This window comes from Sarcophilus harrisii, chromosome 5, assembly GCF_902635505.1.
Source record: "Sarcophilus harrisii chromosome 5, mSarHar1.11, whole genome shotgun sequence".
NCBI lineage: Eukaryota > Metazoa > Chordata > Mammalia > Dasyuromorphia > Dasyuridae > Sarcophilus > Sarcophilus harrisii.
This window is the reverse complement of record NC_045430.1, coordinates 25,178,545-25,194,340: the sequence shown is the minus strand read 5'-3', so window position 1 is coordinate 25,194,340 and position 15,796 is coordinate 25,178,545. Positions and strand designations below refer to the sequence as shown.

General features: G+C 37.0%; 1 protein-coding gene across 2 annotated transcripts in view; it reads left to right on the top strand.

The window, feature by feature from the left end:
* The window catches only part of SLC17A8 (solute carrier family 17 member 8), a 53,224-nt gene that overhangs the window by 18,818 nt on the left and 18,610 nt on the right, over positions 1–15,796 (top strand). For both annotated transcript variants that reach the window (XM_031938373.1, XM_003771063.2), the window contains exons 3-5: positions 4,713–4,831; positions 8,677–8,791; positions 11,847–11,934. In XM_031938373.1, coding sequence (XP_031794233.1) covers positions 4,713–4,831; positions 8,677–8,791; positions 11,847–11,934 — 322 coding nt within the window. The remainder of the gene's footprint in view (positions 1–4,712; positions 4,832–8,676; positions 8,792–11,846; positions 11,935–15,796) is intronic.

Sequence of the window (15,796 nt, the reverse complement as noted above, 5' to 3'; positions counted from 1 at the left end):
AAATACAACCACAGAGAAGCTTCTTACTAATTATTCCCTTTTTGTTCCAGTGGGGGATGTGTGCTCTAAGAATCCCCTGGAGCCTTTCAGGAACTGGGTCTCAGGCATTCTTTCTGAAGGCTCATGTATATCAGCGTGGTTTCAGATGTGTATCATGTCTTATTTCAGTCCTTTGTTAGCAAGCCCAGCTAATTAAAAGCCCTCCGTTGAAGCCTAGAAAAAGATGACTTATGCTTTGTATTTGTTTATTGCCTGGAAAAATAGGGCTGGGTCAATAGCTCTGGCTTTGTGGAAAAACATTTTGATAAAATTGCCCAGAACAATGGTTGCTGGGCAGTTTCCATAGTTCCAGCTGCCCACCCTGATCTGTACTAGGACCCCCTGGAAAAACCGATTCTAATCTAATATATTCTCCCTCCACCAGCCTCTATCAGTCTCCAGCTCACAAGTTGTATAACATATGGTAAACTGGGATCTAATTCTTACTTTGGATGTTGTTGGAGGCCAGTTATGTCGGATCTAATTCTTACTTTGGATGTTGTTGGAGGCCAGTTATGTCTATGAACTATACTGGTCTCCATCTGTCTTTTACTTTAATATTTCTATACAGCTATTGACTATTTGATATAGGTTATTTATTTTAAAACTTAAAAAAATTTCAAAAGGATTTTATTTTTCCAGTTACATATGAAGATAATTTTTAACATTCATTTTTTGAGAGAAAATATTTTAAAAAATTAGTTTTATTTGTTATAATGAGGTTTTTTTTAATAGTATTTTATTTTTCCAGTACATGTAAAGATAGTTTTCAACACTGATTTCGTGAGACTTTGTGTTCTAAATTTTTCTCCCTCCCTCATTTACCTCCCCTCTCTTCAAGGCAGCAAACAATCTGATGAAAGTTAAATATCAGCATTCATTTTTGTATGATTTTGAGTTTCGAATTTTTTTCTCTTCCTTCCTCTTTTACCTCACCCCTTCCCAATACAGTAAACAATCTGGTATAAGTTATACATGTACAACCATTTTAATCATATTTCCATATTACTAGCTAGTTTTTTTTAGAAAGAGGAAAATGATGATAATAAAAAAATGATAACGATGATGATTATGGTAATAGGTCACATTTACATGTGACCTTCGGTAAATAATTGCTTTACTTCCTCTGTGTTTTAATTTTTTCATCTGTAAAGTGGAAAGGGAGAAGGAGAATTAGATTTTCCAGCTACAAATTTATGATCCAATGTAATATTTTTATATTTTATCTCATCTGATTCTCTCAAAAACCCTGTGAATGAAAATAGGGACAGAGATTGACCCCTGATGTCATTGGTATAGAAAATGCCCAACTGAAGAATTTCTCTTTAACCATTTTTTTTCTGAGATTTATGGTCTTAGAGAGTGGCCTATGGTCCTGAGAGTAATTTGCCTAGCATGCACAACCAGTGTGTGATAGATTCAGGACTTGGGCCCAAGTCTCTCCAAGGCTAGAATGGTAAATACTATGCCAAGGGTTCCTTTTTATTTGTCAGGGATCTTCTTAGCAGTCTGGAAATACCCAAGGACCCCATCTCAGAATGATTGCTTGTGGCCCACATTCATAATTCAAAGAAATGTTAAGTCTTTAGAAGATAAAGATGTTTTCCCCCATCCAAATTCATGGATCCCTTGAAATCTACCAATGGTCCATTGGACCCCAAGGCAAGAGTCCTTGTATCATCCCATGATGCCTTGGTGGATAATGATAGCTAACATTTAAGTGGCATTTCAATGTTTGCAAATTGCTTTGTATGCATGATGTTATTTGAGTCTCACAGCAACTCTGTGAGGTAGGTATTATTTTTATTCCCATTTTGTAGATAAAGAAACAGAAGCTGATATAGATTGAGTGACTTATTTAGGATTGTAGCAGGTAAGACTCTTCAATGGGATTAGAATATCAGTCTTTCTAACCAAGTCTAGCACTTCTTCCTGACCATAAATCCCAAGCATAGCAAGAAGACAGAAGACACAGTTTTGCTGGGCTAAGCAGAAAATGAGGAACCGGAGGACATTGTGTGTGAGTAGGGGTGGGACTGGGAAGGAGAGAGCTGGCTCTTAACCAAATGGAAAAAAGTGACTTCATCGCCATAGCTGAACGTGTTCAACGTTATAATGAAGAGTGAAATGTCTGAGAGAGAGAGAAGCTATGGAGAAATCCTTGGGCTAGGAGGAGGAACCTAGATGGTCTATGCTAAAATCCATCCTTCCTTCCTTCCTTCCTTCCTTCCTTCTTTCCTTCCTTCCTTCCTTCCTTCCTTCCTTCCTTCCTTCCTTCCTTCCTTCCTTCCTTCCTTCCTTCCTTCCTCTTATCCTCTCTCCTTCCTTCCTTCCTTCTCTCTCTTTTTCTTTCTTTCCTTTCTTCTTCTTTTTTAAATAAATGAATACTATATTTGTAATCAGAAAATTTATGAAGAAGAGAAGAAACATAACTTCATCATCTTGGTAGTGGCACAAGTTATTAGTTCCAGGATGAATATGGTTTTCATTTTTTCAATATTTAAAACAAATCTGAGAAATGGGCCTAGTTTGTCAATTTCGTTCTCATTCCTGTGTAGCTCAGAACTGAAATGCTTTCTAATCTCCATTTCCATGAGGAGAAGAAATGCCATCCTGGATCACAGCAATGGAAAGGTTATCTTGTCCAGTCTCCAGAATACTAGTTAATTCAACTCAGTTTGGTAGAAATCCCTTAACATTTGCTCTTTGAAATGTCTGTTTAAATCCAACAGAGAAATATATAAAATAAAATGTGATTAAAGTGTACCATAATCAAAGCCTAGGAAGAAGGCAAGAGTATTGAGAATTATTTCAAGGCTAATCTATTCAAAATACTTTGAATTTTTGTAGCATTTTCACTTCAATTTAAAAGATAAACTGAACATCAATATGCCTATGTGATCTTGGACAAGCCACTTATCCTCCTGTTTTCCTTATCTATAAAATGAAGGTGATAGGATGCCCTCTGAGGTCTCTTTCAGTTCCACATGTATGTATGATCCTATTATCTAGCAGCTAGATGGTGCAGTGGATAGAGCATTAGACTTTGGAATCAGAAAGACTCATCTTCATGAGTTCAAATCTAGTTTCAGATACGTACTAGCTGTATAGCTCTAGGCAAGTTACTTCCCCAAGCTTGTCCCAGTTTCCTCATCTATAAAATGAGCTGGGGAAGGAAATGATAAACCATTCCAATATCTAGCTCTGTTAATTCTGGGCAAGTTACTTCCCCATGTTTGCCTCAGTTTCCTCATCTGTAAAATGAGCTGGAGAAGGAAATGATAAATCATTCTAATCTCTCTGCCAAGAGAACCTTAAATGGGATCTTGTTGGACATGACTGAATAATAACAACATCTGGACCAGATACTTGGTTTACATAGGCAAAAACCCCCAAATATTTGTGTGTGTACATATTTGTGTATGCACACAAAAACAAAGCAATTTGTTTGGTGGGAGGGCAGCAGACATGAGCATGGTTCAGAGAGGAAATCGATTTGAGCTGAACCTTGTGGTTCCAAATAGCAGAAGTGAGAAGGATGAGCATCCTGTTCAAGTCAGCTTGGGTAAAGTCACAGGTCTAGAACTAAGAGAGAATCTTAGAGGCCTTAAAGTCCAGCTTCCACATTTTACAAAAGGAATTACTATCATCCCTAAAAGGCCCCAGGCTTGTACTCGGGTCCCCTGATATCAGATCCAAAGCAATTTCCACTGGACAATGTTGTCTTCCCATTCCAGGCCTACAGCAACCTGATAAGTGAGTAGGATGGATATTATCATTTAACAGATGAGAGACTGTTGTACCGGATCTCAATTTTGAATTTAGTTTAACTTACCTGAACCTCTGTTTACTTATATGTAAAATGAGGAGATTGCACTGGGTTGTCTCCAAGATCCCTTCAGACTTATGTCTGAACTATATATAGAATATATAAGGAACTATGACTTATGTCTTTTTTTTTTTTTAACTGAACTAGTACTCTAACAGAGCCATTCCAGTGGACTAGGGATTGTTATTCTTTTGATATCATGGGCTCCTTTTGAAATCTTTGGCCATTTTTAAGCTTGTCCAATTCTTAGTGATCCTATTTGGAGGTCTTTTTTTTGTTGTTGTTGTTTTGACAAAGATACTACAGTGGTTTGCCATTTCCTTCTTCAGCTTATTTTACAGATAAGGAAACTGAGCCAAATAGGATGAAATGACCTGCCTAGGGTCACACAACTAGTGTCAGCATTCTATCCACTGCATCATCTGATGAAGCTTATAAATTCCTCTTCAGAATCACATTTTAATGCGTAAAATAAAATACCTTGATTTATAAAGGAATGACCATATTGAAATATAATTATCAAAATATATTTTAAAAAAAGTTCATGGTCCCCAGGCAAAAATTCCCTGAATAGACTAGACCAGGGGTCCTCAAACTACGTGGGCCAGATGCGACAGCTGAGGATGATTACCCCCTCACCCAGGGCTATGAAGTTTCTTTATGTAAAGGCCCACAAAACAAAGTTTTTGTTTTTACTATAGTCTGGCCCTCCAACAGTCTGAGGGACAGTGAACTGGCCCCCTATTTAAAAAGTTTGAGGACCCCTGGGCTAGTCAGTGAAAATGATTATTAGACTTTGTTTGATGGCTCACAAATCCCAGATGATTTATTTTCTCATTTGCAGAGTGCCCAATTTAACTGGGACCCAGAGACAGTTGGACTCATCCACGGATCTTTTTTCTGGGGCTATATAATGACACAAATTCCAGGAGGCTTCATCTCAAATAAATTTGCTGCAAATAGGTAAGAATCCCTGGAACAACACACTCATCAATTTTATATTTTGCTTTGTGTGTCTACAAAATTTGTCCAGTTCTCAGTTTTCCCTAGTGGTAAGGCCAGGGGCTACCTGGAGGTCTGAAATCCTCAGATACTCAGTGTATTCCTTGCTAAATAAAATAGGTCTTTTATCATGTTCCTTTGACTGGTGTTGAGCAGGAAGAGCACATCTGGGTGCTAGCTCCGGCTGTACCAATGATTTGCTCTATGACTCTAGGAAAGTCATTTATTTTCCTTTCCTAGGCTTGTTTTATTCATCTGGGAATGTTGTGCTCTAAAGTCCTCTTCAGTTTTCGCTCTCTGAATCTTATGACATCCTAAGTAACTTCTCTCTTGGCTTTTGTCTCACCCTGCTCTGTCCTGATCATCATTTCCCAGCCATATTGTCTGGATTCTCACCATTGTTCCCATCCTCTTCATCCTTGTCCTTCTAGAACCTAGGAATGAGCCCCTGGAATCACTCTGGACTCTTTCATTGTATCCCCTAAGCACCACTTCCAAACCATGTCTTCTCCTTTCCTTCCCAAATCTCCTTCATTAGAATATAAACTTCTTGATGACAGGAGCTGTCTTGATTTCCTGGCACAGGGCTTAATACATGCTTTCTTATTCATTCTTCATTCATTCGTTCATTTCAGGGGTCATTTTTTAAAGGAACGAACGTTGGTAAACTGGAAAGGGGTGACTAGGATGGTCACTGGACCATTAGATCAAATTGGGCATCGTGCTACATGAGAAGCACTGCAGGAAGTGGAGATAATGAATTCCCAGGAGAAAGGTCTTAAGGAGATGGGGAAAGATAATTGATTTCTGTAACATAGAAACATTGGCAGGATTGTCCCAGGAAGAGAGTTTAAAGGCTTAATTCTGCCTAGTCCCAAAGAGACCATTAGGAATAAGAAGTCTAAATCACCAAGAAGCAGACCAAGACTGGATGGTGGGAAGACACACAGGGAAATGTTCAGATGTGGAACACGCTACCTCTGGCGGGGATAATTTCCTGGAGCTATCTTGATCAATCACCAGGGAATGTGTAAAGAACTATGGTTTTAATATTTAACATGTATAAGACTGCCTGTCATCTATGGGAGGGGGTAAAGGGAGGGAAGGGAAAAGTCGGAATAGAAGAGAGTACAAAGGATAATGTTGTAAAAAATTACCCATGCATATGTTTTGTCAATAAAAAGTTATTTTTAAAAAAAAGAGAACTATGGTTTTAGAGAAATTGGATAACACAGTAAATGAGGCAGAACTTTTTTGGAGAGAACTAATTTAACTTAAAAAATTGAGAGAATTTAAAGTTAGAATTAGTTCTAACCCTAAAACCTTGAGAAGAGATTTTATTTTGAGTGAAATGAATGATGGGACTGTGTTTCTAGAAGTCACTTGAAGTTAGCAACATTGACAGGTGAAATTTAGCTTGTGATTAAAAATTTGCAAATTATTTGCTCTTTTCAATCTGTGAGGTAGTATTTTAAAGAGATTAAATGACCTGCCCCTTTTCAATGTCTGAGATAAGTTTGAGACTCATGTCTGTCTCACCCCACATTCAGTACTTTATCCACTATTTTATCTGGCTGTCTCTACACCAAGGAATTTAAGCATTACTGAATGTGATTTTTCTTATAGCTAAATGAATAATTATGCCATCTTTCTGTTATTACTTACTACTTTACAATTAACATAAATTATATAATCAGTAACTGAGGAGATTTAAAACTGAGGAGGTTTGGGATATATGTGTAAATATAATTGTTCATATGTAAAATTTACACTTGTATAATTTTATTTATATATGGAAAGAGATTAATAATCTGGGGCAAAAGAGATTTATTTCTCCAATATATTATATATTATTTAATTATCTTAATGCTCTCACATTAGCAAGTTCTGATTCTAGAGATGCATTTGACTAAGTTCTTCTTCAGAAAATACTTTGTAAACCAGATTCCCCAAAAAGCATAAATAATAAAAAAATTCAAACAAAATATAGTTATTGTTTGTAAGATGCATATTTTTTATTCCTTAAAAATGTCAATCTCAATTTTGTATACAGTAGGTATTCAATAGATATTTTTGAGTTAATCTGGGTCTCGAGAATACTAAAGAAGAAATGGTATATTTTGGGGGGATCTAGATTTGGGACCAAGAGGATCTGAGTTCAAATCTTAGCTGTATTTATTATCAACAATATGACTTAATTTCTCTGGAAGTATCCCCCTTGGATGGTTTAATCCATTGTTGTGCTAGACAAGCAGGGGGCTCAGCTTGTAGTCTGGGGTCTGAGTCCTTAATGAGTCCAATGCTAGCACTTTTTACAATCCAAGTATCACCTCATAAACCTTCCAGGATCTTTGGACCTTTGGAAACTCATAAGGTGACCCAGACTACCTCTTCAAGATACTCAGTCACCACAGATAAAAAATGAACAAATGCTAAAGCCAGCCATGTGCTCATGTACACATGACAATCAAGGATGGGAATTGGTTTTGTCCCCTTCCTATGCTCAGTTCTCAGGAGATATTTCAAATGAGTCCTAATTCTTAAAAGCCAAAAGTAAGAGAGAGTGAAAAGGTAGAGTGTGTGGAGGGAGAGAAGAGAAGAAACTTTGGTAAGTTTACTGAGTTCTGGCTCAGGATTCAATTAGGGAATTTTTGTAAATTCTTGAGTCATGAATGGCTCTCTCCAACTCTCCTCATAGAGAACCAGAACCGAGCAGAACCACCTATCTCTACATACTTTCTAGAATTCACCAGGAAGGGAAAATCTGAGCATGTTCTGTCTCCATTACCTTAAGTAAACATAAGATATAATTCTTGCTGCTGAGGGGGACAGATATACACTTCTTGCAGAAGCTGATTTTTAAAAGAAAGTTAGAAATTCAAAGAGATGGAAGCTTGGAGGGAATACATACCAGGCATGGGAGACAGCCAGTGCAAAGGCATGGAGGTGAGAAACAGCAGCCTGTGTGTGAGAAACGAGAAATTCAGTGGAGTGTGTAAAGAGGAAAAATTTGTAAAAAGACTGAAAAGTTTTAAAAGTCAAATGGAAACTTTTGGATTTGATCCTAGAGCTAATGAGAAGCTACTGGAAGGCATTGTGTGAGGGGGGAATGGGGGAATCACTTCCTTTGGGAGTTTAGGGGAGAGTCTAGAGGCAGGGAAGGCAATTAGGAGGCCATTGCAATATTCCAGGTGAGAAGTGATGAGAAGGTAAATCAAGAATGTGTGAATCGAAAAGTGAGATATTGGAGAGAGAAAAATGACAAGATTTAGGCAACTGTCTGTATATGTGGGCAATATATTTTTGCAACATGTGTACAAAATAAATATAAGATAAGGTTTTTTTTGAAGAAGGTAACGAGAAACACTAGCAGTTTTCCTTCATATGATATATGCTAGTTGTTTGACCCTGAACAAATCACTTAACCCTTTTTGCCTCACTTTCCTCATCTGTAAAATAAGCTGGAGAAGGAAATGGCAAGCCATTTCAGTATCATTGTCAAGAAAACCCCAGACTTTCAACCACAACTGACAAATGATTATAGGAAAAAACACATTTATTTATAGATGAGTTGCTAATCTGCATTGGTAAATGGAGTTTACATCCCAGAAGTCGCCTACATTGAGGAAATCATGGTTCTGGAGTATACCTCTGTCCTCTCTCCAGAAAGCACTGGAATCATATTCTATTGGGTTAATTTTGTATCTATTGCAGGTATTAGTTCTTTCTTCCAGGGTTAATTTTTCCCCCCCAAACAACCATGTTCATGAGTCACAAGTATCTCTTTGTTCCTTTTCTCTTTTTAGGGTATTTGGAGCTGCTGTTTTCTTAACATCGACCCTGAATATGTTCATCCCTTCTGCGGCTCGAGTGCATTATGGCTGTGTTATGCTAGTCAGGATTCTACAGGGTCTGGTGGAGGTAGGAGAACAATTTTCCATTACTTTTATATTTTGCTTTGGATAATGGAGTTCTTTTAAATGTCATTTTTATTGGTATAATTTTAGGATGGAAACTCCATGCCCACTTTTCTGGTTTGTTTTTTGTTTCACTTTTTTTTATATCTCAAGCACCTAGTGTAGTGTCTCATACATAGTAGACATTTAATAAATACTTGTTGATTGACTATTTTCCTGCTTTTTTTCAATTTCTGGTTATTATTAGAAAAGTGAATATTGTCTCCAAAATGTTCCCATGTCATTTCAAGATAAAACACAATGGTTGACTATTTCACACAATATCACAAATTTAGAACTGGATGGTACCTCAAAGGCCATTGAGTCCAATCTTCTTATTTTTACAAATGAGGAGACCAAGCCCTCAAAAATGGCTTGGCCAGAGTCTATCATCTAGAAACAATATTTAGACTTTAACTTCAAGGTGTATGTAGGTAACACCAGAATGGATATAATGCCGGGTTGAAGTCAGGAAGACTTCTCTTCCTAAATTCAAAACTGGTCTCAGATATTTACTAGCTATGTGACCCTGGACAAGTCACTTAATCTGTGTGCCTCAGTTTCCTCCTCTGTAAAATGAGGTGGAGAAAGAAATGGCAAACCACTCCTGTTTTTCTGCCAAGAATACCCCAAATGGGATCACCAAGAGTTGGACATGACTGAAAAAAACTGAATAATAGCATTTCTAACTGCAAATCAAACATTCTTTCTACTGGGTGATAGATAGTATCATAAAGTACTTTGAACTAGAAGGCATAGAGATACCACAAAGTCTTCCATTTTCTTTCTTCTTTGACTTCCCATTTTAAAATAATCTTTTCTACAACAAATAGAGAACATCTATCTTAGAATATTTCAAGTAGTAGGAAGCTCACCAGAGCTGGAGGCTGCCCATCTTAATCTTGGACTCCTTTAATCATTATAAACTCTTCCTTTTTTTTTTTTTTTTTTTTTTTGTTAGGACATGTGATTTCATTGGTGGTTGAAGTTCCTGGTGAGGAAATTTTTTCCACCTATGAAGAAACTCCTCCTACAAATACATCTCAGCAATTTTTCTACAACTTAGGACCTTAGATACAACTTAGGACTTATTTCAACACACTCTTCTTACAGATAAGGAAATTGAGATCCACAAAGGTTGTATGAGTTACATTTAAGTTACTCAGATGATAAGCATCAGAGGTGGGAATTTGTGGGTTTAGAAGTTAATTTATTTGCCTATAATTACTTATTCAAGGTCAGAATTTAGGCCTTGAACCTCATTCTTTTTTATCCGTTTTGATAGTATTTTATTTTTCCAAATAGATGCAAAGATAGTTTTCAAAATTCACCTTTGCAAAACCTTGTTTGAACCCTCTTCTCGCTCATTCAGGTTACCTCTTTTTATCCATTTTGTAAAGCTGCCTTCTCCAATTTCCTTCTTGTATTGAAACAGATCTGCATTCCCATAACTTGGGAGCTAGCTGGCATAGGATATAGAGAGCTGGACTTGGCCTTTGTGATCCTGAGTTCAAATCTTGCCTCTCACATATGTGTCCCTGTGATCCTTTTGTTGTTCTGTCATTTCAGTCATGTCCAGTTCTTTTTGACTCCATTTGGAGTTTTCTTGGCAAAGAAATGAGGGATTTGCCATTTCCCGATCTAGCTCATTTAATAGATGAGGAAACTGAGGCAAATGGGATTAAGTGACTTGCCCAGGGTCACAGAGCTAGTCCATGTCTAACCTGGATTTGAACTCAGCTCTTCTTCACTCCATGTCTTATGTTCAATCCACTGTGCCTCCTAGCTGCCTTGAAATAAATCTAGTATGTGATAATTCTTCAAATACTCAAGGACAGCTATTATGTCTTTATTCAATCTCCACTTCTCCAGGCCAAATCCTTTGAGGGATCCTTATAAAATATGATTTGGAATTCCCTCCCCACCTTAGCTGCCCTCTTTGCCAGCTTATTCATGTCCTTCCTAAAATGCTGTGCTCAGAACTGAACACAGTCCTCCATGTGGTCTGCTAGTACAATATGCCATGGGATGAATAGTTCTGCAAAGCCCCGAATGTTACATCTAGAAGGAATAGGTTGGTCATTTATTTTATTTAGCCTAGTCTTCTCATCTAACCAATGGATCCAATAGAGATTATGTGATTTGTTTATTCTTCTAATTGGTAGCAGATTGAGAATCTCTCCCCAGATCTTTTGATTCCCTAACCTGTGTGGTTTCTACTCTTTTGGTGAGTTGTAGGAATAGATTTTTTGAGTTCATTGAGAGGGGGAACTTTTGATGAGGAAGTTCCCTCCATCAATGATCATTAGTACTTGTTTTGTAATTATTTTATGAGTTTTGTCTGTGGTACTGAGAGGGTAAAAAACTCATCCAGCATGTGTTCATGTGTTAGAGATAGAACTTCTTAACATGAAGATCAGCTTTCTCTCCACCATGCTGTTATGAATCTACCATTCATAAAATGCTCAAAACATTTGATTTTGGGGGTAAATGTATGAATTTCAAAGGGCAATTTTTGCTTGAGAGGGGAGGGTGCACAATGTAGCAAAACATTCACATGGACACGTGTACTGGAAATCACAGGGCTTGGGTTCTAAACTTACTTGATAATTTGGAGTAAATTATCCTCTGCTTTGGGTTTCAGCTTCCTCATCTGACATAAGGATGTAGGACAGATGAATAATTAACTTCCTTGCATCTCAGTTTTCACATATGTAGGGTAAGAAGGGAGTTGGACTAAATGATTTTCAAAAGTCTTTCCTTGATTTTAAGTCGCTCGTCTTGGGACTCTCTCTGTTCTAATATTCTGGGATTTGATGGGTGTTAAAGAAACCTTGGTCTCGTTTCAGTGTACCGCAAACTAAAGCAATTATTAATTAATTAAATGGAATTGTTGGGGATTTCATATAGTCTGCATCTAAAAATAATGACTCATGTTAGATAAGGAGGAGCCAGGTTAAGAGATAAAGGAAAAGAAGCCAGGTCAAATAATGCTTTTTTATTTTTGACACATTTTCCAGGGTGTTACCTACCCAGCATGCCATGGGATGTGGAGTAAATGGGCACCCCCACTTGAAAGAAGCAGATTGGCAACTACCTCCTTCTGTGGTAAGTACTTTTGAATGATAAAATTTTTAAAAATTACCTACTGGTATCATTTTATTTTTTCTACTGCCTTTCTTTGCAGATATATTCTTTCTGGTTAGTGAACCATTCTTTATAGCAAAGAATTTTTGAAAATAGAGGGGAAAAAAAGGCAGTTTGGGGAAACCAACAGACACATCCATAGTTCTCCCTCTCTAGAGAGGAGGACATTTTCTCAACTCTTTGCCATGATCAAGATACTTTGTCATTATAATGTTGCTTTCATTTTTTAGTTCTTTCTGCCTCAGTTGTCACAGTCATTGCACACATGGTTTTCTTAATTCTTTTACTTCATCATGAATTGGTTCATGTAAGTCTCCCCCAGCTTTTTTGAAGGATTATAGGCTCACATAGAGCTGATAAAGGACCTTAGAGATCAATGAGTTCAGCCTCTCCATTTACAGAGGAAGAAATCAACACTATAAGTGAGTGTTTGTTGTAATTATTCAATCATTTTAGTCATGTCTGACTCTTCATAACCCCATTGGAAGTTTTCTAGGCAAAGACACTGGAATGGTTTGCCATTTCCTTCTGCAGCTTATTTTTTCAGATAAGGAAACTGAGGCAAATAGAAGTAAGTGACTTGCCCAGGATTACACAGATACTAAGTGTCTAAAGTTGGATTTGAACTCAAGTTTGACCTGTCACTTTATCTACCATACCAAGAAAGTAAATGATGGGCAAAAGAACTCCGTTATAATAGAAAAAACCCTGTATTTGGAATTATGGTGTTTTGATTCAAATCTCTTCTTTGCCATTTTCTACTTGGGTAATCAGGGGTGACATTTCCTTTTTAGGTCTTCAGTTTCCTCACCTGTAAAATGACATAATTGGATGTCATAACTTCTAAGATGAAACCACATCTCAGAGAGTTAGTAGCAAGGTCAGAATTTGAATCCCTTAATCCCATGTTCTGTACATATTATCTATATATTTCTACCCTATTCACATCATTTTTCAAGATACTTTAATAAATTTTTAAAAGTTAATAATTAATTTTAATTAATTTGGACTGATGATTAATTAATCACTTATTTTAAAAATAAATTTTCCATGGATTTACTTAGCATGAATAAGGAGCAAAGGAAATCTTGAGTATTTAGGAAGTGACAGATCCTGGACAAGGGGTTAATTTTTAATCAGCAATCCCCTACTCACTTTAGAGAGGTACCTCTTCCTCTTAAACAATACTCCTGTTGTCCCTAAAGGAGCTGCTTAGGTGATATCTCTAGTCATTCCAGTGAGAAAGAGAACATTTCATGTTTTCTTCCATATTCTTTCTCATGCTTAAAAGCACATGTTGAACTGGGGAATGTTTTGAAACACTCATCAGAATGTAAATGGGACTTCTCGTGACTCATTCCAGAGAGAACCTGCATGTCAGGTTTCTTTCTGAGAACTTTTTTTACTTTTGCCTTTGGGCAAGGATTTTGTCCGTTGGAATTTTTAAGTCTTTTTAAAATTTGTCCCTTTCTGGTTCCTTCTCTACAGAAATAGTGTGATATAGTTCCTGGGTCTCTGGTTTTAGGGGTCAGCCAGGCCTTGTTGTGGCCTGTGTGCTTGTGGGAAAATCACAACATTTTTCTCTGTCCCACGTAGCTAAGACTGTGCTGTAGAGAGGGATCAATTTATTGTGGGAGGAGGATTTCCTCACCTGTTGGTCCCCCATTCCAGTGATCTCACAGATCCTAGTTAACTCATTTCTGGCTCTTTTTTTTTCTAGAGAGGTAATGTAATATGGCAGCAAGATTGTTGAACTTGGAGCCAAGAAGAAATGAGTTCATGTTCTTTTTCTGACATAAACTAGATGGGTGATTCTGGGAAAATAACATAACCTCTCTGTGGGGGAATGTGATAGCTATCTTTAGGTATAAGAATGACAAGGATTAGTTTTGGCCCTAGATGTTGGAATTGGAGGACTGGATAGCAGTTACAAAGAGAATTGTTAGAAGTTGGAGAGTAATTACTGATCAGCTTCCAGGGATGGATGGTTTTCTCACTGGGAGTCCCATCCATGAATGAGCTCCTGGTTCTGATAAAAACATCCGAACAAAACCCTCCTAACCTTGAGAGTTGTTCCAAGGTAGTCAGTTCCCCATCTGGGAACCCTTCCAATAAAGATGTCTACCTACTCATTGGAGCTGTTGTAAAGTAGATCATAATCATATAGGGATTGGGTAAGATAATTTTGAGAACTTTTTCAACTTGGAGAATCCTTTTAAGATAAGGCCGCACCTTAGCTAGAAAATCTAAAGCCCTTGACCTTTGTCAAGTTAAAACCCAATCATTCCTTCTTCAGTCTTCAGTTATTCAGATACCTAAAAACAACTATCACATTTTCCCTAAGTCAAGGATTCTTAAATCAAATCAATTATGCAAGTTCCAAGTATTATGCTAAGTGCTCAGGATATAAAGAAAGTCCCATCCCCCTCTCACCCCCCAAAAAGATCATTGAATAAGCATTTATTAATTACCTACCTATGTCTGGCATTGTGCTAAGTGCTGGGGATACAAAAGGGCAAATAATAAAACAGTCCAAAAAAAGTGTTAAGTACCCACTATGTCCCAGGCATTGTGTATGTGCTGGGAATATAGAAAAAGGCAAAAATAATTCTTGTCCTTAACCTGAAAAGGTCTATGGATAGATTTCACATTGTCCATAAACTTGGATGGGGAAAAAATAACATCTTTATTTTTACTGGCATCTAACTAAAATTTATTATTTCTTTTAAAAAAATTATTCTGAGAAGGAATCCACGGCTTTCACCAGAGTCAAAATGATGAGTTTGCAATTCACTAACCCTGACCCTATGATATTTTTTATTTCTCATCCTCTTCAACAGGCCTTTAAAGTCTATTTTTGAGCCCAAATGTGTTTTCTTTTCTTCCAATTTAATTCCCTTTTTGGTAATTGGTCTAAAAACTTCAGATCTGCTGAAGTGTTGTCAAATCCTACCTCTTCGTTGTCATTTTAATTATTTAATTTAATTAAATTATTTCCTTAAGCTTTATGTCATCTGAAGATTTGATATTATAGTATCAATATAGGGATATATATATATATATATAATTATATATTTTATATAGAATATATATTGTAATAAAATTATCAATTTGATAATAATATATAATCATATGAGTCTTTATTCAAGTAATTTATAAAATGGCTAAACAGTGCAGGGTTTCTCATAAATCAATGGTCATGCTCGGGATAGATAACTTCTTCCATATTGACATTAACCCAGTATGTTCTAAAACACCAAAATCACCCATTTGGACTAAAATCAATGGCTAACCCACTTCTTCACACCAACTGCCCTTGCTCTTGACTTTCATAGAATCCTCTAATCTTTTAAATTCTTAATAACAAATCTTCCTAATTATGACTTCATTTGCCTGTCTGCCTAGCCTGCCACCCCATAGCCAGCTAATTCAATGATGCATTTGCAGCCACCCTAAAATCCCTCACCCTTTTGATTTTCTGCCAATCCTTTTGCCATTCCCTAGATCTCAACACCTTCCACTGTGTAGCTTTTTTGTTTTAACTCCTGGTAGTTACTGGGAAATGTTGGGTGATTGTGCTAATAAGGTCTTCTACAACCATTCACCAAATCTCAGCTGGTCCCCCTTTTAACTTGGAAACCTGATCATTTACTTGCTCGAATCTATTTATCTCATTCTGTAAAGCAGCTGCTTTGCTCCTCTGCATTTTTCTGGGGACCTGGCCCTCCTCTCACCTGATTCATTCTTAGCAGGTGACCTTGCACCTTCTGTAGCCAAGTTCCTTCTGCTGCTGTTCTCTAAGCAGAACCCCTTTATGGTTTTA